The sequence below is a fragment of the Poromitra crassiceps genome, assembly GCF_964638095.1.
Source record: "Poromitra crassiceps genome assembly, chromosome: 1".
In the NCBI taxonomy this organism is placed as follows: Eukaryota; Metazoa; Chordata; class Actinopteri; order Beryciformes; family Melamphaidae; genus Poromitra; species Poromitra crassiceps.
The window spans coordinates 30,843,605-30,866,137 of NC_139623.1; the positions used below are offsets into that span (position 1 = coordinate 30,843,605).

At 42.0% G+C, this 22,533-nt stretch overlaps 1 protein-coding gene across 1 annotated transcript; it reads right to left on the minus strand.

Moving 5' to 3' along the window:
- Window positions 1-3,639: 3,639 nt before the first annotated feature.
- Window positions 3,640-22,070, minus strand: taf6 (TAF6 RNA polymerase II, TATA box binding protein (TBP)-associated factor). The gene is made up of 15 exons (XM_083638963.1): window positions 21,913-22,070; window positions 20,763-20,920; window positions 20,514-20,600; window positions 20,243-20,396; window positions 19,255-19,311; window positions 19,028-19,147; window positions 17,591-17,712; window positions 17,307-17,384; window positions 17,090-17,191; window positions 16,808-16,990; window positions 16,497-16,571; window positions 12,813-12,938; window positions 12,013-12,186; window positions 10,655-10,846; window positions 3,640-4,118 (listed from the first exon to the last, which is right to left on the minus strand). Exons 2-15 carry the CDS (start codon window positions 20,916-20,918, stop codon window positions 3,831-3,833), a joined length of 1,914 nt encoding a protein of 637 aa, XP_083495089.1. The 5' UTR covers window positions 20,919-20,920; window positions 21,913-22,070; the 3' UTR covers window positions 3,640-3,830.
- Between the last annotated feature and the right edge of the window lie 463 nt (window positions 22,071-22,533).

The following is a 22,533-nucleotide window of genomic DNA, read 5'->3' on the forward strand; positions in this document are numbered from 1 at the left end:
GCTAGTGATGTCATAGCTATTGTGACATCATGCCTGCAAATCTTTGATACTAGGCATCTTGCAGTGGTGACTTTTGTAAAACACCCCAACCTGCCCATAATATCAGACCCAAAGCCAGTTTGTCTTTATGGAAATGGAAAAAAAATCAATTTTTTTTTTTTTATGTACTTTTTTTTTTTTACTGTACTTACTGTACACTGGCATTTGAGGGGTTAAAATTCGAATAGGTATGAAATGTTGGTATGAGGTATTAGGGAAGAAGTTACCAATGAATTATAAACAGTAAAAAAATTTAAAATTTAAATTAATATTTATAAATTAGTACACGATACCTGTTAAGGTCCATCAGATGGACCAATAGTAAATTGAGGATTCCGCGGCAGTGGGGTACAAGGGTTAAGTCGAGCTGAACCCAAAAATGACTTTTCTTTTCTTTTAGTTCAAATACCTGGGTATGCAGTGCACCTATTTAATAATGTATGCCAAAAAAATCACAAAAATCAAAAATCTTTTGTTTTTCACTTTTTCACATCAAAAGTTCATTTTTCAAGATTTCATTGATAACAGTAATCTACAGTTTGCTGACTCACCTAGTACTATCAAATTTCTACCCCATTTCAACCAATCATATCACGGCATGGCAGCTGTCAATCAAATCTTCATTTCAGGATAATTTTCTCTTCCAAATGAAGTAGGCCTAGAAAATGGTGCCTAGTGCCTGTCATCTGGCAGAATTCCTATCCCATAAACTAACTACTAACTTGGAAATGAAAATGAAAAGCAAATAACTTAATATGTTAATCAAATTAGTTGTTCTAACTTAAGACACTCTTCTTTTGTAAAATATCTATGAAGTTAATCCGGTGTGTCCAAACCTGAGTCTTGATATGAGTATCATCTCCTGTTCCTTCCTGCACCCCTCATTTCTCCCACTTTCCTTTCAATCCTGTACATTTTAGGAAAGTATTTCCTCGAGCCAGGAAGTCAGGACATAAATAAGACTTTTTTTTCTCAGAATAAAATCACCCTCTAAGATCCACAACACTTAATTTTGACTAAAAAGTTAATTCTGCATAAAAAACAAATGATTAAGCAGCAAAATGCAACATTATATTATGTACAATGTTATTTCTGGTAATAATTGTTCTTGCAATTTTAATTACTACTACATTTGTACAGTTTGTTCAGAACATTCACAGCCTGAACACAAGGGCTAGTGTAGCAGATTTGAATCCCTAATGAAATTAAGTCTGCAAATTCTCTGAATGGTTTTAAAAACCTTCTGAAAAAATTCCTACTGAGCAAGAAGTAATGTGTGAGCCTTCCGGTGTAACGGTATGTTGGTTTATGTCTCCTGTTCTTATCATTGATTGTTCTGTATGGCTTATTTGATGTTATGTGTTACTGTATGTCATGTTTTTATAAGACCAGGGACAATGATGGAAATAAGTGTTTACACTTTTTCATGTCATACCTTGAATGTTGTCATTCTTTATCCAAAATAAAGTCAATCAATCAATCAAGTCCTCTATAGTCTACATTTAGAGAAATGCAATATATAGGGGCTATAGATTATGTTGAAGCTGTTTTTTACAACTCATAAGTTAACATCACCCTGTATATTAGACTTAGTAAGCAGGTCTTCATACAATGTGTACAATTCGATACAATAAAATATATACCGTAAATTTCGGACTATAAGCCGCGGCTTTTTCCCCGTTTTTTGGCCCCTGCGGCTTATATAACGGTGCGGCTTATCTATGGATTTTTTCAGCAAACGGCCACTCGGTGACCTCCAAAATCGATGGATTTTACAGGTTACACAGCTTCATCTGCACATTTTATGTGCATTGCTTTGCTGCTTGTTTTTTCGATTATTTTTTTGTAAAGCACCTTGAATTGCCTTTGTGTATGAAAGGTGCTATATAAATAAAATTTGACTTGACTTGACTTGACATCATTTGGCGGGAATCAACCGGCATCACGGTGAACATGGCGCTCAGCTAGACAGCTGCTACACCAGACCAAACAATATGTTTTAGCGATCTGATCTAAAATGAATAAGGTGACCAGAACCAACTGAATAACTTTAAAGAGTGGGGCGAATGTCTGCTGGAAGAAGCACAAGACTGAAAACCAGTAAGCAGAAAGAAAAGAGACGAAGCAATCACCGCCATGAATGAGGAAATGACTCACCTGCTGGAGGCTGGAGATACACGGCTTGGGCTTAACTTTTACTCCGTGAAACACTATCAATTAAGTCCGACATCGCTCAGAGGTTTTGAGCAGCTTGAAAACAAGTTTGAAAACGTGCAGAAGTCCATCCACTCACTCACTCACTCACTAAAGAAAATAAGGCAACCGTGAACAGAGTTTCTAATGCGGAAAAGCGCATCAGCGCACTGGAGGACAAAAACAACACAGTGAGTCCGAAAATATGCACACGCAGGTTGATGACTTAATCAGCAGGAGTAAAAGAAATAACATTCGCCTGATCAATGTAAAAGAGGAGCTGAGATTGGTGACATGGACGCTTTCCTTGGCAAAATCCTGTGTTACATCCTGGACCTGAAGGAAGGCGAGAAACCACAGTGGACAGGGCACACCGGGCACCTCGGCCACGTCCAGACCCCGGCCTGACACCGAGGGCCATCTTCATCCGCCTACTCCGCTGGCCTGACCGTCAACTCATCCTCCAGGCTGCGGGGAAGAAGCCTCTTCCCCGCAGAAGGGTACGCGCTTTTTCGTCCGGCAGGACCTCTCCGCGTTGGTGCAACAGAAACGCGCAACATACAACAGCATCATCGAAAAGGTTAAAGTCAATGGATATCGCTTTGGCGTACTGTACCCAGCGAGACTCGTCATAACCATTGATGGACAGCGGCGGAACAAGAGCTCAAAGTGAAACTGCCGAATATCTTTTGAGTTGGACTGGTCAATAGTACTGTGAGTAACTAAAATAAAAAAATAAAAAACTGAATTCTCTCTTCTTTAGCACTCTTTCTAACTATAAATCCACTTCTGTTTTAATTTCCTCTCTTGCCCTCTTTTCACCACACCGCGGACACTGTGTGCACTGTAAAAAAAAACACAGGTGGTGTTGTGTTATGTTGTTTTGTTGAAATGTTAATAAATGGGAGCTTCCTCAAACAGCCATCTCTTTCCCGACAATCCCCTCTGTGCACGAACCCTTACATATGGTAATTAAACATTAAAACACAATTAAAAAAAAAAAAAAACATTAAAACACCTGCGGCTTATAGTCCGGTGCGGCTTATATATGTAACAAACAGGCAATTTTGCTGCTGCGGCTTATACTCCGGTGCGGCTTATAGTGCGGAAATTACGGTATCTAAATTTGCTAAGGTGCGTAATCTCCACTCACTACACTTCATATGCAAATAAACACTTAATAAATAGTAAATCCAATAATAACCAAGAGATTCTGGTACAAAAGTAATATGAAGGGTTAAAATTGCTTATACCAAACTTCTCCAAGTAAATTATTTTTGTGATAATAATAAATTTATAGTTATTAACCCATCCCTTTAAAAATACACCCACATGAAGAAATCCTTACAAAATGTGTTTTATTTTAGAGTAAAAAAGGAACATGAAATCAATTAGAATATCAGCTGAACCATTACAAATGTCACAGATTGATCTCAGATTTACTCAGGTGTGAACATATTTACAATTTATAGTCATATCCACTCAGTCGAGTGTTTATATATTGAGACGATGCTGCAGAGTTTACCCCTCTAAAGTTCAACCCCTCGCAGCCTCCTAGTGTGAGTCAGCTGCACCGGCGAGATAAAACTCTCAGAGTCTCAGTGTGGGGATTGCGTGCTCACTCCTGGAGAATCGGAGCGGTCCATCTTCATGGCTTCTAACGAGGTTGAGGAAATGGAGGTGGAAAGCATGGAGCTCTTACTCTCCAGGGAGGAAGAGGCGGACGAGGGCAGAGACACCACAATGTACTTCTGCATGGGTCGTGACCCCGTCAGCCCTGGGCCGCTGCCAGACTCCAGTTTTACCAGGGGCTGCAAGGTGGAAGTGGCGCTGGGAACAGTGCTGGTGACTGGGGAGGCCGACTGGGAAGAGCTGAGGGTGATCACCTGCAGGAGGACAAGACAGACAATAAACCCCTGCACTGGAATGATGCTTTAATTTATACAAAAGGGTGTTTGCAAATTCCACCATTTTACATGTAACTAAGACTTTTTCAATGTCAAAATGAAATATGAGGCCAATGTTGGAATTGGAATAACACTGAAAATTAACTGTAGACCAATCAGAATACTGTTGGTGTGTGTGACTGGACTGATTTGATTTCTCACAGGAAAAACACAATACCAATAAATCATAGCACCAAACATCTATAAATCTGCTTAGCAGAAGCAACTGCGGCCTCTGCTGCCACAAGTGGCAATTACAGGTGATAACTGTTACTTTCCTGTTTGTACGTTCAGATATCAGCCGCATTTTACGGTTTCTGCTTGTACTCTCGACTTTGCTAACCTTTCTTGCAGTGTTTATAACTGATTTGCTTGCTTGTATCAACTAATCATGCCGCTAATCAAGCTAGCTAGCGATAAACACATTTCACTTTTCTTCACCATAAAAGCGTCCTGTTATTTGTCAGCGGTCGCAGAAAGCTTTTAATATGAAGGAGCTGCAGCAGGAAATGGAGTTACATCCAGGCAACTTTCATGCTCCGGGACAAAGCCTCAAAGTGACATGATGCAGGAACAGGCGTTCAGGGTGTAGAGTAGGAATGATAGAGGCACCATTCTCCCTAAAAGTTAGTGTACCATCAAAACTGATTTAAAAGCCGTTATATTAAGGTAAAAAACAACACAAAAAACGTATTGGGGCTTAAAAAAAGCTGAAATGCTTTACTTAACCATATTAAAGACATTTTAAGATCTTACATTTATAATAAAGGACATTTTATGATTATAATTTACCCCCCCAGTACCTGCAGACACGCTGTACAGGTCTTAGATTTGATTTTGATGAATCACATATTGTTATTGGGTGGACCTTTAAAGTTTTCTGTTTGGACCTTTACCGGTAATCATAGCACCCAACTGACATCATAGCAACAAGGTCACAGAGGGAATATCCGCGCTTCAGCTGAAGAACTTTGCCAGACCGGTGCCTCTCAGAGGGACACATGTGAAAGAAGCATTCTGGAGCAAACTGTCAAATTAAGCAATTTTAATAGGTGCAAACAAGCAGACTAACGTTTTGACACAAAAAGTGTCTTCCTCAGAGTCAAACACGTTTGAGACGCTTGTTGGGAAGGGGGTTAAATCCTACTCCAAATGTAGGCTAAACTTTTAGCAAGGGAAAACTATTTCAAAGGGGTCCCTTGACCTCTCAGCTCAATTCATCTGAATGAAAATGGGTTCAATGGGTACCCACAAATCTCCCCTTTACAGATAATAGGGTAGCATTTTTCACAGCCTAAATAGCAGAATAGAATATAATTAATTTCTGCTGTTGGTCATCATATTTTGTCTCAAAAAACGTGTTATGCAGGCAAATAGCCTACTTCTGATGAGTAAGGGGAGATGATGTTGGCAATCTAGCTTTTGGGTATTTTGCCTACATTTTTGCATGTGGATGGATTATTAATTTGCCGTATGCCCAAATTCACATGCTGTTAATTAAATATAAAATATATATAGGGAATTACATCATCTTAGTCGTGTGTGTTGATCAGAGTTGTGATTAAAGGCTTAGGTGGGCCACGCATTCTTAAAGGATGCTTTACGGATTATCAACCCACTTTGAATCATTAGAATGTCGTTAATATAAGTAGATGGGCAGTGTTTACCTTTGCTATATGTTTGCCACCACTGAGATATATGAATGGAGAGAGGGTCCCCATCTCCTCCCTGTATGTGTATTGAAGCCAAAATCCTGTGAAAATCAGTGAACCAGAGTCTGCGCAGTAGCTCAGCTTTCTTATGTAGAGCTGCTGTTTCTAGAATGCGCACAGTGCATTGTGTATTTATATACAGTCTAGCTCTGTAAATATGGCACTTTAAGTTGTAATATTTTTTGTCTCGACAAAAGTAACCAGGAAGATTCCCACTATGAGATCAGTTTATCAAAATGACGCCTGTACGAAAATCTGATTTTGGTTGTCGGAGATTTCAGACCTTCGCTGCTGACTGCTGTGTGCTCTCAGCCCGGACCGGAAGTGGAGGCAGGCCTCACTCACTCACCCTCAGCCTCACTGGGGGGATTATCCAATGCACTGCTGTGTTGATTAAAGCAGCTACGAGCAACTTTTTCGATTGTTATTAAACAGTATAATTACAATATTGATGCATCACATCTTACCTATAATAGTAGCTGAGACCAAAGCCGTGTGTATCTGAGATTGCTCCCTTAGGTGATTATTAAGTCTATGTCGGTCTAAACTCGCGTCAACAGGGGGCTCTCTAGAGAGACCGGACCGGGTAACCCGGAAGTGAAACGCGGAAGTGAAACCCGGAAGTGAAACGCAGCTGCCTGCCTACGCCGTTTGCGCTGCCTAGCAACATAACATAAACAATGTGAACGCCACGCATACTCTCGGGAACATCTCTCGTTATATTCTAACAGGTTTTTTGGAAGTTATTTTGTGGTTATGGCCAAAGTGGCTGCTGCGAACCGTTTCATTTCACTTCCTGATCTGCCCTGGCTACAGACAGACTAACACTGGCCGATTCACTCGGGGTTCAAGCGAGACTACTCTGCGTTGGTCTCGTCGACTATTAGAGGTAAGATGTGATGCATTGATATTAAATTTATACTGTTTAATAACAATCAAAAAAGTTGCTCGTAGCTGCTTTAAGCTAGCCTAATGTTTCCGTGGCATTTTGATTAACTTTATGATTTAATTCCTTTTGGAGCAAATGTTGGTTTTACAAATCTAACCTTGATGCTTTACGCTACGTTGTTTACTGGTATAGTGTGGGTAGCGCAGCCTGTAACGTTCCATTTAATATAGCTCAGTGGTAACGTTAGCCTAGCTGCCTAGTCTCGTCTCTGTTAACTATATCCTTACAACAGCTAAGAAAGGAGCTTGTGAAGAACGAACATCCCCACAGTCAAAGCATTTCTTTGAGATATCCATATAAAAACGTTTGTTGCTTTAATACCAAAAATAAAACCTCTGTTTATGTGACGCTAACGGCCGTTAGCGATTAGCTCATGGCTGGTGCTTGCGTACTAGGCCCCATCTGACCCGGGACGGGAGTTAACGTTATAAAACACATTTCCTGGCAGTTGGACAACCTGGTAAGTTCTGAAAATATGTGTATATTATTGTGTTATTCCAGCTATCGTTATCGGTTGTTAAGTTAGTAATATTAAGCCGATAAATAATGAAAAACAGCCGACTAGCGAAACCGGCTAACGCTATTGCTATGTTAAAAACGCTGGAGTAACTTATAAAACACACATATTTTCGGAACTTACTTCAGTCCCCAATAGGGATGTTCATTTTGAAAAATTTCCAAAATCGATAATCGGTGAGAATTAACGATCAATTATCGATTATCGATTTTATTAATACTTAGAAAATTTTCAATATTTTCAATTTTTTTTTTTTACAAAATGAATGCCTATGGCAGAAAATACGAAAGACAAGTGTTCTCCTCAATGAACTCTTTATTTCAATGTGTCTCCTCTCCAACACTGCTGTCCCCGGCGCATGCCGGTGTGAATTTCCCATGTTTAAAACAGTTTTGTTGGCACAAAGGCCCGTGCCCAGCCAGAAAACTAGAGACTATATGAAGCTCCACCTCACGTTAGTCGGCTGTGCAATGGAGTGGGGCGAGGAGTAACGAATTCCACCCAAACCTAGTCCAAAAAAAAAAAAAAAAAAAAAAAAATGTTTTTTTTTTTTTTTTTTTTTTTTAATAATTAAAAAATCGATCCAAATGCCACAGGATCGATTCCAATCCTTAACGATCGATTATCGATTTTCGATAATTGATGAACATCCCTAGTCCCCAACCAACGTTAATTCCTCGCGCACCTTTCTCAAAACAATGTTCTTTTTATTGCGCTCCATTGATATGTCTGGTAGCCAGCACAGCCACCCCGTACCAGTGCTAAGAGCCTCTGTCCCGGCCCACACACCCAGCAGAGCCACCCAGACCTCCAGGCAGCGTTACATGAAAGCACAAAGCAGCACGGTGTCCTGTCTATGTCAAACTAACGCTAGTTCTATAATGTAAAGAGCCTGTCCAGCCAATGGCGGCTTGAGAATGGCTGCCACAGCTGTCAATCATCCATTTTTATCCCTTTTTATATGTCAAATAACTACTTAAAAACAAACTGATCAGAAAAATGACCACTTGCACAGGCATTAGCATGATAATGACTATCTAAAATGATACAAACCACCTTTGGAAAAAACTTATCTGACGTTTACTGTGAATATTTCGGTTGTGATTTTCCCATCCACTAACATGGGGAGGCGGGCCTTGTGACCTATACTGGATTCAGTCATCAGGGCGGCGATCTGACATGCAGCGGCTTCACTAAACGGGACCTCAAATGGCGTCCATCTTTATTTATGTCGATGTTTGCCACACAGAGAGCTCCCATTTCCTCCTCAGGCAAAATGTGCTGCTGTGACGCGTTTTACATCACAACGGAACTGCAGAAGCTCTGCTCGAGACGCAGAACCTGCTCTGAGGGCTGTCGATTTGGCTTCCAGGGCGGCTGTTATTGTTTATTTAAATTTTTAAAGTATGCATACATCGCATTGAGAGCTTAACGAGCCATGGACTAGCCCCCCTCCTGTTTAGGAATTCATCCACAAGAAAAGAATCACTGGACTTAGCACCAGGTCAAACACCAGAGGTGATTGTGAGGTCCACACGTAGACTGACCACGTTTGGTCAAAACGTGCTGTCTATAAAACGCAGCCAAACGTGGAACAGTCTCCCAGTTTCTTTAAGGGAAAGCCCCACCCTGGCCACTTTTAGAAATAAACTGAAACAATGGTTAAAGCCAACCAGACGTGAACATTTGTAGTATATTTTTGGTGTCTTTGTATTTTTGAGTGTACTCTGTTATCTATGTTTTATTTTTTAGTGTATTCTATTACCTATGTAGTCCTTACTGTTGACATTCTTCTGTTTTTATGTTTGGGGACTGCGGATGGAAACTAGCCTTGTGCTAAATCCGGCACTTTTTACACTTTTACCATGTTTCAGGTGACTGTATCTGTTTCATGTTCAATGTGTTCATTAATTGTGCATTGTCCCGTCCAAATAAACAAATAAAGTAAAGTTAATGACTTGTAGCTGGCGGGGCCGGAGTTTCTGCAGGCGGGGCCGGAGTTTCTGCAAGCCAGACAAACGGAGTTGGATTTCTCAGTGGAAAACCAGATCGGCAATACGTCATTTTGTAGGCGGCTGCTGGCAGCACATGTTCCCACCAACTTTTAGGGGGGAAACAAGCCTCTCCCCGTTGACCTCAATGTAAAATAGCTCTACCAACAACAATTATAGAAAAATAACAGAATCAATCTCATTTATTAATGACCCCAAAACACCATGACATGACAATATATTACAACTCGGCCGGCCACACAATGCGCAAGATACATCAGAAATATGACTTTGAGCCATCTAAAATCATGTAACTCATGACTCGTCTCTGACCTAGTTCCGGTGTTGTTGCTAATTTAGTCTTCCGACATTAAATGCTGTTGTAGTGGAGCCCAGCATCGTTGTAGGCTACTTGGCTCAGGGCTGTAATGTAAATATGTGATATGAGTCACATGATTTTAGATGAGTCAAAGTAATATTTCCAGTGTATATCTTGTCCATTCTATGGCCAGACAAGTTGTAATATATTGTCATGTCATGGTGTTTTTGGGTCATTAATAAACGAGATTGATTGTTATTTTTCTATCATTTCTTTGGGTTGTGCTATTTTACATTGACGTCAACGGGGAGAGGCTTGTGTTTTCCCCCTAAAAGGGGGCGAGGCCTAATTGCCGATCTGATGTATCTGCTTATATTAACGACATTATAATGATACAAAGTGGGTTGATGATAATCAGTAAAGCTATCCTTTAAGTTTGGGAACCCCTGAGCTATAGGAAACTTTTTTTGCTGGGGAGAGGAGAGACCCCCGAAAATAGCCTGCATCTTATATACTGGGTTTCACGGTATCATCAACATCATCATACATAAAATTGCCAAAGTGCTGTGCGGACTCTACTTTTCTCTCACTGATCGCTCACTGACGTCATCAGTGATGTGAAGTTGAGCAATTGTGTGCTGCCAATATATGCCATATATTGTATGACAATAGCGCAGGAGAGGCCATGTAGCAGCTGAGCTGCGGGTGAGGCCGCACAGCGGCCGATCCATGTATGCGAGCTCGCGCAGCGGGTGAGCCTAAGAATCGTTCTAGTTTATTAAAAAAAAAAAAAAAAAAAACTAACAGACCATAATAACATGGATGAACCACTGATTTGGTCAACCACTAGTTGTAACCCCTAATTAGATTGGGATAGAGTTTCACAACGTGAATGTAAGCATACATATTTACACTTCACTCATTATTCATACAGAACCAAATCTAGTTGTGACAATTTCATACAGTGTAAAACTGCTACTCAACGTACCTGCTGAGTCGAGGCAGCTCCCGCACTGGTTGCCATGACGATGTATTTTGTTGCCGGGGGAGACGGCTGTGATGGGGTGCCTGGGCGAGGCGACATCAGGGTGAGGGAGCTGGGGACCTTGATGATGCTGGGGGTGCGAGGCCCTCCAGACCCACTCAGACCACTTTGCGAGACAGAGAGCGTGGGACGAGGCTGGAAGAAAACAGATGGCATTGTTAGTATGAGGCTGTCCACAAAGCATACTCAGCAACATCATAGGGTCATGGTGAAGCAGTGGTAGCGCTGTCGCCTCAGAGCAAGACAGTCCTGGGTTCGATTCCCGCCTGGGTCACTGTGGGTATGTACCTCCCCTCATGTCTTCAGTGCTTAATGCCCAGGTGGGTTATCTCGTGAAAAGGGCCTTTCTGTGTGGAGTTTGAACGTTCTCCCCGTGCTCACCTGGGATTTCCTCCATAACATCACTATGAACCCCCCACTGAAAACATGCAGATCGTCACCTGACCACCTGACGGCTGAGAGGAAGTTGGTCCCCAGGCGCTGCGAGGAAAAAGCTGCCCACCACTCCTGGCCTGACCCAAGGAGGACAACCAGCCGGGATGGGAGAAATGCAGAGAGCATATTTCATAGCACCTCTTTAATTGTGTGTGTGTGTGTGTGTGTGTGTGTGTGTGTGTGTGTGTGTGTGTGTGTGTGTGTGTGTGTGTGTGTGTGTGTGTGTGTGTGTGTGTGTGTGTGTGTGTGTGTGTGTGTGTGTGTGTGTGTGTGGTCAGCACCTGCATGCGTTGTGGTGGTTGTCTGTGATGAATAAAGACAGGCTTGTCTGTCCTGTTTGTTTGTTGTTAAGACCCCATAGGAACTCTGGCTTGTGACTTGCCATTTCCAGCGTGTAGCAATGAGCTAGTGTGTAGGTTTCTGCTGTTAGCTTGCTAGCTAGTTAGCACATTGTTGTTTTCACTTCGGAGGCCGGGGACATTTACAGCGACACACAGGGAGGGAGTGGAAGCCGCTCTGATTGACATGGTCGGAGTCAATGACAGAGCTTGTAAGCGGGGAGCGGAAATCCGGCAGCGACTGAAATGGACGCCTCCAATGGGAGAGCAGCTTATGCCAGCAGCCTGTTTCCATGGAGCCAGACTCCTCTCACCAAAGGGAGAGGAGGCTGGCCAGCGAGACTAAAGGGATGGTAACATTTGGTGCCATTTAACAAACAACATATTCAAGCCTGAATATTCAATGAATCAAAGGAGGTATCTTATAGTTATTTTTTGTCTGTAAATTTGGATGCTATAGGTGGAAAAAACAAGAACAGACCTTTGCAATTCAATATTATACATTGTTTCATGAAGGATTTGATGTACCTGTGTGATTGTTAACGTGGTTCTGTTGACTTGCTGAGCTTGCAGCGCTGCTTGGGTCCTGGCCTTCACTACGTGGGAACAAAGCATGGGTCCAAGGTAGCCGTAGTCCATCCGATACTGCTCCAAACTGTCAGGCAGAGGTCGTGTCTTGGCAATGACACTGGCACAGTGTTTCTTAGAAGAGCGCCAAGAAACAAAAATACCTCATCACTCTTTGACATAAATAGAAGCCATGTTCTGCTACAATAGGCAGACAGAGTGAATCAACTGTCATGTTTGTGTGACATGCTTCCATTGTTGCAGGGGTTTTCAAAGTGGGAGGCGGGCCTCCCCAGGGGGGCTCCAAGAAGTTTCAGGGGAGGCTCAGTGAATGTAAGTGAAACAATATGAAATTAGTTATTTATTACACTAGTTATCAAAAGGAGATCACATAGAATAGCCTAAATGTGTTTGATTTGGTTAAAGCGTTCAGAGATACTGTAGTTTTGTGGAATTTCACTGTTTTGCCCACTTTCCCAGAGTGAGAAACGAATGTCTTCAGTTCAGACAGACCTTTTTTATATATTTGGTGTAGTCTGAAGTACAGTATGTCAAACAGCAATAACAGACTATCTTGGCCCAATTGTTAAGTGTCTATGGAATCAAATAAAAATCATGACCCTATAGGCATCCAGGAATTGAGTGAGGGGGGTGCCTTTCTCCAAGCTTTGTCTGGGGGGAAGCCCACAGTCTCAGACTTTGAAAACCCCTGCTATAGTGCATCTTCAAATGCATGATAATCACAGAACTTTATTAAATACCAATAAAAGGCTTTGAACATGGTCAGCTCCTATCTTATCAATATTGGAGACCACCGGTCCTTCCATCACTGCTTTGATGCGAGCGCCCTCTACAGCAAGCCGTGGAAGGATCAACGTCTTGATCACCTGCAGGAGACAAACGGAGGAGGTTGGTGCCAATGCAGCAGAGTGGACCGGGAAGAACCATGGGAAACACATTCACACTCACATCTAGAATTGTGCATCGTCACTGGCCTCGCGATTCCATTCAATTAACTCATTCTCCGCCACAATTTTTCAGAAAATGTCACCAGTCACCAGCCAGGGTTTTTCATAATTTTCATTAATTTTCCAAGACCCACAGAATATTTTCTTCTAGGACTACATAAGGACTGAATATCCCAAAAGAAGAAGAGAGCCTCAACTTTCATATGAAAAAAAAAGTTTGATTCTACCTTCATCCGTTGTTTAGTTATCAACACCTGAATGTAGGTCATTTTCACCAAAAACAGCAGTCTCTGACCAGAAAGCGGAGGAAATGGCATTTTTGTAAATTAAGTCATCTTCACGGCTCCTGACCCAAATAAATGCCTTTGATGACGGATACTGGCCAATGTTATACTCAACTATGAACCCCATAATGATTTTGTTTCCCCTTCCGGTCTAACTCGCCCGTGGGCACAGCTTTTACCGTAACACCGGTGTGAGAAAGAGATTCACTATGAGAGAGTGGAGCCAGGGTCGCGCGTTCGTCTTGCACGGGGGGGCGACTGGTTGTCTGTGTAGGCTACTGTATGTCAGGAGCAATCTACCGGCTGAAATTTACATGGCGTCAAGAGTTTAGGAACTTAATTACTATTTCCTGAGGACAAGTGACTTGTGGATGTGTTGCGTGGTGAAAACAGAATCCTTCACGTTTGAGTGACAGGCTGCCCCCCCGCTGTAATGGAGTCCAATCCTGTATCGATAAAAGCTGCTGGACCAGCGTTTGAGCCGTGTCATGGAGCTGTGCTATGGACCTTTTCTGATCGGAGATTGTTGCATTTTTCTGCTTCCTGGTTTTGTTAGACAATCGTGGTGGATCTTGTACATCTTTAGACGTGCTGTAATGTTTCACAAGGTGAGTAAGAGAGCCATCTATCACATGACGGTGAAAACACTTATCGCCGTCCGATGATGTCAATGGCGGGGAAGCGTTGTCTCTTAAATGATGTTACATGACGCCAATGGCGGAGAATGAGTTAAGATTCACCTGAGAAGTGTCAACGATTCGGTTCAATTCCAAGATGCATCTCGATGCAGCTCAAAGTATCGCATTCTCAATTTTCTATATTACTGCACATGGCAACTTTTTCATCAAAAACAAGCAGTTGGATATGTATGACTATAAAGTCCCTTTTTTATTTACAAAGTGCTTTAAAAATCTAATTTATCATTACATTAAATTGTAACTAAATTGTAAAAACCAAAATAAATAAGAGGCGATTGCTCTAATTGTATTCTTCCAAGTCAAAAAGAACCTTTCAGATATCCACAATGACATTCTTTCTATAATGCACAATTGTCAATTCATTTCAGGACAAATTATGTCACTTTTGCCATCCATGTGGGGCTTTCAATTTCAGATATATCCACAATTGCATTTTGATATCCAGAATGATTTTCACTGAACTGAACATCTTTATTGATATTTTGGTGTGTAACTTTCTCGTCCTTGTTTAATTGTAAAGCTTAGCTTGTAGCAAATAGGGTATAGATGAAAGTCTGGCAGAACAGTTAGACAGTATCACCACCTGCATGATTCTTCAATGAAAGAAGACAATGATGTGCAGATGGTATTAACATCATGAAAAGAGTTTCCCTAAATATCAGTATGTTGGACTGCAAATGCCCGTGAAAAGATCTACAGCAGTGGTTCCAAAACTGGGGCACACATACCTAGGGGTAATTGGGGAGGTACTAGGGGGTACTTGCGAGAAAGGGGGAAAATGTAACAGCTTCTTCCCAACTGCCATCGGCCTCATCAACAAGGCTAGAAAGCTCCCAGTACTAAGGACTCTACTACCCCCCCATATATACCAGCTCAACAACAGGCCAAGATCCCCCTCCCATATTCCCTGAGCACAGCCAGCTCAACAACAAGCCAACCCCCCCCCCCCCCCCCATATATTCCCTGAGCACAGCCAGCTCAACAACAAGCCAAGAACCCCCCCCCCCCCCCCCATATCCCCTGAGCACAGCCAGCTCAACAACAAGCCAAGAACCCCCCCTCCCATATCCCCTGAGCACAGGCAGCTCAACAACAAGCCAAGAACCCCCCCCCACCATATTCCCTGAGCACAGCCAGCTCAACAACAAGCCAAGAACCCACCCCCCCCATATTCCCTGAGCACAGCCAGCTCAACAAGCCAAGAACCCCCCCATATTCCCTGAGCACAGCCAGCTCAACAAGCCAAGAACCCCCCCCCCCCCCCCCCCATATTCCCTGAGCACAGCCAGCTCAACAAGCCAAGAACCCCCCCCCCCCCCATATTCCCTGAGCACAGCCAGCTCAACAAGCCAAGAACCCCCCCCCATATTCCCTGAGCACAGCCAGCTCAACAAGCCAAGAACCCCCCCCCCCCCCCCGCATATTCCCTGAGCACAGCCAGCTCAACAAGCCAAGAACCCCCCCCCCCCATATTCCCTGAGCACAGCCAGCTCAACAAGCCAAGACCCCCCCCCCCAATATTCCCTGAGCACAGCCAGCTCAACAAGCCAAGAACCCCCCATATTCCCTGAGCACAGCCAGCTCAACAAGCCAAGAACCCCCCCCCCATATTCCCTGAGCACAGGCAGCTCAACGACAGGCCAAGAACCACCCCCCCTAATTAACCTACCCCCCGACCCCTCCATCATGTGTCACTTTAAAGCCTTTTTCTGATTTGTGTGCATGTTGTATTATATTGTTGTATATATTGGACTGCACTTTGAATTTCTTTGTGATTTTGTCTTTGATTTTGACTTCTGACTATTGATGACCACTATGCTGCATACTTCTGATTAACTACTGTGGCAATACATGTGATTCTGATTCTGAAAATGAATGAAATGTTGAAATAAATCTGCTAGGCACTAATTGTATCACTTTCAATCCATTTCTTATTTTGTAATGTTATATTCTTCAAAAGCTTATCATTCTATACTGGATAAAAACGTTTCAGTGTTTTCCCCCCCAGGTCAAGATAACTCTGCTCTGTCCGTGCTAGACGGTCTAGGCGCTGCACTGCCCTCGCAGCCGAGTTCCGCCTCTTTCTTTCTGCAAACATCTCACTACGCTATTAATTTACATAGTATAGTATAGTTATTCTGATTGTATACTTGTGTATTAGCTAGCTTCTTTCTCTTGCTGCACTTGTCTTTATAGATAAGATGTTATTTTAATCCAGTATATTTGCACCATGTTACTTTTTCCCTATCAGGACACAAGCCTGTACCTTCTGGCAGGGGGACTAACAATGAAAATCAGTCTTGTGACTGCAATTGTCGTGCATTTACATTTTGCTAAAATGTTCATTAATGTACACTGTCCCCTATTGAACAAATAAAATTGAATTGAATTGAACATTTAGAAAATCGATTTTTGACATTTGTGGATCGATTGAGAATTGTCCACGTCTGCATCGTGATGCATAACAATTGAGACATTTCCACACCCCTACTCACGTCAGCTCCTAGTTCAGAAAGTCCAGCGATGCAGCCGTAACGCGTCGTCCACTGTGTTTTGTCATCCAGCCAACTCTGAGAGACAATGTCAACCGGGTTTAGTCAGTGAAAGCTTTTATGCGTGGCGGTCAAAGTCAAACACAAGGAGGGTCACGTTTATCTAAGGTTACAAAAACTGTTCCACAGAGGTAACAGGCCTGTTGTTTTTTCAATTTGTGTGTGGCAGTGAACTAGGTTTTGCATATATCTCAAACATATAGGAAACATGTAGGAAAAATAAACAGACATACACACACACACACACAACCCACCTTAGTAAAGGTCTTGGTAATGCGGGATTGGATGTTGTTTGTGGTCGTGCTGAAAGTCTTACAGCTTTGGGCCATGAGGCGAGCAGCAAAGTCCCGCAGGGCCCAGTGGTTGTCAACATCTGGCCGCAAACACAGCTGCTTACTCACAATACAGGTCACCACAGCCGGGATGAGTTCATGCAGCTACACATGGGTCACAGGGTCAGAGAGGTGAACGATTAAGATTAAGGGTAGATTCCTGTAATAAAAATAACAGCATTTTATATTTGTTTCTTCACTCACATATTTCTCCAAGTAGAGGGTGGGGTTGTCCATTAGAGCTTTGACCATCCGCATGAGGTAAATCAGCAGAGCCAGGTTGTTTTGCACCACATTTACACGCACCTTTGATGAGAGCATGAAGTCAGTACCTTCAGCAGTGAGATGATTGGCCCTTTTATATTAGGAAAGTAAGGCTGCTTCACAACATTTTAAAGGCAGTGGAAGAAATGCTGCATACCCCCTCAGAAATAAAAGTGCTGAATCTTGGAAGCATCTGATACAGTCCAGGGTCTGTAGCAATACTCTGCAAAGCCTCCTGTATGAGACAAGAGAGTGTAATTAGACAGAGAATTTCCTTCACTATGAAACGACACAAGTAATAGTCCCAATTCTGCCGAGCACTTTGATTTTGTCCCTTTATGGCTAATTAAATCCCACAAATGACCTGTGAAAACAAGGTGAGTAAAACACTCATTACAGTAGTGAGCAGCTGTCAGGTAAACCTTATAATCAAGAACTTACAGCCCTCTTAGCTTCACAGGAGCCAACACAAGCCTCTGTGATTTCTTTGTAGTAGAGCTGCTGTTCCACAGAGAGTTCGTGAGTGCTGCGCGGCTTTAACCTCATCACACCCTTGTCCTTTCCTGATAGAGAAACAGAGAAACAGATAGAAATATAGGATGAATCATGGATGAAAGAGATAGACTTAATCAATAGGGGTCCGGTGGGAATATCTAGGCTCAAATGGGGGTTGGAATCTCTAGGCACCTCATGAATGGATTTTGATTCAGAGGGCTAGCATGCCATTATAAAACAAGTATGATGCATATTGATGCAGGGGTCGGGTTAACCAAATATTCTCCGTCATTAAAGTTTTTTTTTTTTTTTTTTTACAATGATGGAAGAATCTGAAGGCTGTCATCATTTTGACAGATTACAGAGCAGCCGGACAGTGCAGTGAGACAGACAGAGAGACAGAGCGGAGCTTTCCCTCAGTGCAAAAAGTGTAAGGACTTCTACAAGCTGCAAGTTGCAACATTACACAAAAGCACAATTCAATGACAGACAGTTTAACCAGAGTCACGGAGCTGACAGATTGTTGTGAAAATGTAGAGAAAGAAGAAAGTAGCCATTCCCTCCTATGTTCAAACCAATGTGATAAAACAATGTGTTCAAGTGAATGTAACTTGTTTTCAATGAAGAGGCTCAGTTATGAGTAAAGCTGCTGCTTAGAGAGCTGCAAGCCCGAGGGTACCCGAACGGCCCCTCGGGCCTGATCAATTCGGGCCGGGTTCGTGCTTTTTTTAATCCATAGATGGGGCTCGGGCACGGGCTGGAGCTTGTTTAAAAAATAAAGTTGTATTTCATGCTTAATTTTACACAGCAAACAGCACATCACAACAGCATATGTTTTATTTTGAAAAATTCTGTCAGGAAGTCCTCCAGCTGCCTGTGAAAAATAAACGATGGATGATGATGAGATGGACAAGCTAAAAAGTGAGCAGAGGGAGTTTTTGACCCAGAGAGAGCTCTGCAGCATGCAGTAACGTAGTGTATCAGACCCAGAGAGAGCTCTGCAGCATGCAGTAACGTAGTGTATCAGCGTAAGAACTCTCATGGGTCTGGCGTTGAGACTAGTCTCTGAGTAACAGCATATGAAGTTCACAAGTCATTAAATCAAAAATGTTTGCAATCATTGCCTTTTTTGAAGATGAACTACAAGATAGATGGATGTATTGACAAGATAACTAGCATGTGCATGCTGTAGACTGTTGGGGTGCTGCACTGCCCTTGCAGTTGAGTTCTGCCTCTTTCGTTCCGTCAACATCATGTTATTATAATTGATTTTTGACATTTGTGAATCAATTCCCCCCCAACCACCACTACCCCTAATTATCACAGGGGAGGAGGGGGAGAGAGAGAAACACATTTTGATAGAATACAAAATGAGACACTGACCTTTGCCATCAGCAGCCATTGCCCCCTGACTCTTGCCCTGAATGGTACCCTCCTCCTCCTGACCAGGCTTGACAACTTTGAGCGGCTCTGTGGATTCAGCCTTCTGTTGCTCTTTCGGTGCTGAAACGGAGTAAACAAGAAAGCTCAATGGCCAGCAATTCAATGTGTGTGTTTTTCCCTCTATATTTTTCTGCCTTTTAAGAGAGAAAAATTCAAACAATTCTGACCTGGAGGAGGATTTTCTGGTATAGCAGGCTGTACCCCATCAATACTTAACCAATGAGCTGTAGAGAAAAAACAAGTGGGATGTATGAGCTTCTGCAAAACATTTAGAACACGACAACAGTATTTCTTGGGATCAGGGTTGCCACTCTTTTGGGTAATGATAGATTTCAAGCACTTTTCAAGGACAAATTATTTCAAAATTATGGACCAATATTTCAGAGATGCTTACGGTACATATACAAGTCTTGTAAGTCCTCTAATGCAAATTTGTTTCCAGTCATGCTTACACATTGGAATGAATCATTGACACTTAACATAAACTCAAAGCAATCTTAACCAGCAAAGACACAGTGCAGCACATAGAGTGATACTAGATAGAAAGTTAGTTCATCAAGCTTGGCCCAGCAATTTTGAAATGATGGAGCGCACGAGGCTCAAACTCAGATTCAGGTAGGCTAAATTCAAGCACCTTTAAGGACCTCTTTATAAATCCAAGCATTTTCAAGTACTTGATTTTTTTTCTTTTTTTTATTCAAGCACTTTCCAGACCCGTGGCAACCCTGTGGGATATGATGACATCTGATGTGATATTGATTGTTTGAGTACCTTTAGGGATGCACCGATATGAAAATTTTGGCCGATGCCGATAACCGATATTAAGATTGCTGTTATGGCCGATAACCGATATTTACCGATGTCGATATGATCTGTATAAAAACACATTTCTATGATACTAAAATTTTGTACATACTGAAAAACACATGTAAACACTGAATTTGAAAAAGTAATGCATTTCTTTATTTCAAAAACATTTGTAAAAGCCCATAAATCATAGATTTACTGCATTATTTCATCTCAATGTGAAGAATTTGGCTGATACCGATAACCGATATTAACATTGCAACATCGGACCGATACCGATATGTTAAAAAATGACTAACATCGGCCGATACCGATATGATTGCCGATATATCGTGCATCCCTAAGTACCTTTGAGAGAAACGTCTAGTGGAACTCTGGGAAGCGGTGTGTTGATTATGTCACTGAGGTCCACTTCCTTTTCCTCGTAGAAATGAAGCTCTCTCCCACCGCCACTTGCAAAGCGGAAGGGGATGAACTCTTGTGACTGGAACCCATACAGTGGCTGAAAGGAGAGGGATTTGTTTTGAATGCATAACCCAGTAACTTAGATCGAAAACAAAATGACACCACAGAGATCACATTCCGTTCTCCAATTCAAATTATGACAGTTCTCCCTCACCTCTACATTTTTTAGTTTGAGAGCGTTATCTATGTCACTGGTAGTTAATTTACGTCTCTTTCCATGGTGCATGAACTTCAGAGCATCCTATGGATAAGGGGGAAAAGAGAATAAGTAAAAACATATTGCCAACTAATCAGCCAAAACCGAAATATGGCATTCAAGCACATAGGCAAAAACATTGAGTTGGTTATATACTAATTTATGCACCCACAACCTTGATATATTCTTGAATCCTCTGAGCATTACCTGAGCAATTTCCTTTATTCTGTAGCTGACCTCTTCACTTAGTGCTGCACAGCTCTCCTCCTGTAACTGGCCCACACCCACAGACTCTGCCATGGCCTTCATAGACTCTGTGGGCAGGACCACTGAGCACTGCTTTGGCCGTCGCTCCTCCGCCATGGCTATAAAGGCAAAGAGGGCAACGAATAACAAGGCATAAGGAAATATGAACTGTGTGTGTGTGTGTGTGTGTGTGTGTGTGTGTGTGTGTGTGTGTGTGTGTGTGTGTGTGTGTGTGTGTGTGTGTGTGTGTGTGTGTGTGTGTGTGTGTGTGTGTGTGTGTGTGCACTGGGTGCAGCAGCGAATTGTGAGTCAGTCAATTTTAATTTCTTTGAAATAAGTGCTGGCTGCTTGTTGGATCACATGCTGAATGGACCCAAACAATTAAAAAATATGCCCCAAGTCCTGTTCTGAGAAATGTTTAACTTTAAGTCGGCAATGTCAAAATATGAGGAACAAGCAAAGACGGGAACCCTAACCTGTTCAAATTGGGTTTCATTTTAGAAGGGAATTGGGGGGGTGGGGGGCTTCAGATTAAGTTTATATTTAACAGTATTACAAACATAAAACCTTGAGTGATAAAAAGGCAAAGAGGACACGATTCTGTTAAAAAATTGATTCGCAATGCACAGTCTGTTTTCTCAATCTGACGGTTAAAATTGAGTAAAAAACGCACCTCTTATTTGATCGTTAGTTGAACATTTCCTCATGCCAGAGGCTTATTTCCATATAGCAAAATAATCTTAACGGACCAAAAAAAATATTAAATGTCTGGATTTAGCCTTATTTTTCACCATGCATTTACCGTACTATGAATATTATGCTACAGCAATTTCAATTCTGACCCTCATTCACTTCTACTGCAAAATGCCGTGTAAACAGTTTCCTGGAAAGCGCGTTAACCACTTTGAAGAAAAGCAACCGGCTCCATACAAAACACAAGCCACAACAGAAGTGTATGCATTCACATGCAACAACTTCATAGACAAATTAAGCAAAACTTGATTTAATTTTAAGCTTCTTCGCTAGTGCATACTTCTTTTATGTGACTGTGAGCTGTTGCTGGGTTAGTTAGCTTGCATGCTAGTAACTTAGCTAGCATTGACGTTCTTACCTGTGTGAAGTTGCGAAATCGTTACCACCTTTCCGAGGTTAATTACGAATTTATACGAATAAAAAACACCGACTAATAAGATTCGCAAAACTGGTTATTTAGCCAAGCTAACTCTTCATGATTTATATCCATCTCTTCGATTGGAGCTCTAACCTCCGTTTCTGAAATGTCGCCATTTTGATTCGCGTTATGTCATCGCGAGACTGTGGCAAGGTCCTTACAGATACATAAACCACTTTATGTGCACACTCTGTACCGGTCTTTACCATAGGCCTGTACATTTCAGTGCAATTCAATAAAATCCAATTCAAATATTAAATTAAATTAAAATTAAATTAAATTATATCAAATTACGCCTGACAAGGACAATAAGAACAACAGACTGCACTACCACTGTTCATGATCCTGTTTCAAAGCTGTCAATTCAGCAGATTATATCACAATTACTGTATGAGCTTTTTAATTTACAAAATTACAAGTTACCGCCCCAATTTAAAGTTAGCAGTCCACATAAAGGGAGTTTGTTTTAGAGGGAAACAGAATCACTATCATGTTGAATTCTACCCCGGAACCAATGTTGTCCTTTGGTTTACGACGGCAACATTTTCCTGTAGCAACGGA

What these genes read in the sequence shown, in the direction of transcription:
- taf6 (XM_083638963.1), bottom strand. Translation starts at nt 20,918, where the DNA reads ATGGCGGAGGAGCGACGGCCAAAGCAGTGCTCAGTGGTCCTGCCCACA. An exon ending in CCCTCTACTTGGAGAAATAT is followed by an intron (nt 16,991 to 17,089) that starts GTGAGTGAAGAA and finishes ACCCATGTGTAG; the next exon opens with CTGCATGAACTCATCCCGGC. An exon ending in TTACCAAGACCTTTACTAAG is followed by an intron (nt 16,572 to 16,807) that starts GTGGGTTGTGTG and finishes ATTGTCTCTCAG; the next exon opens with AGTTGGCTGGATGACAAAAC.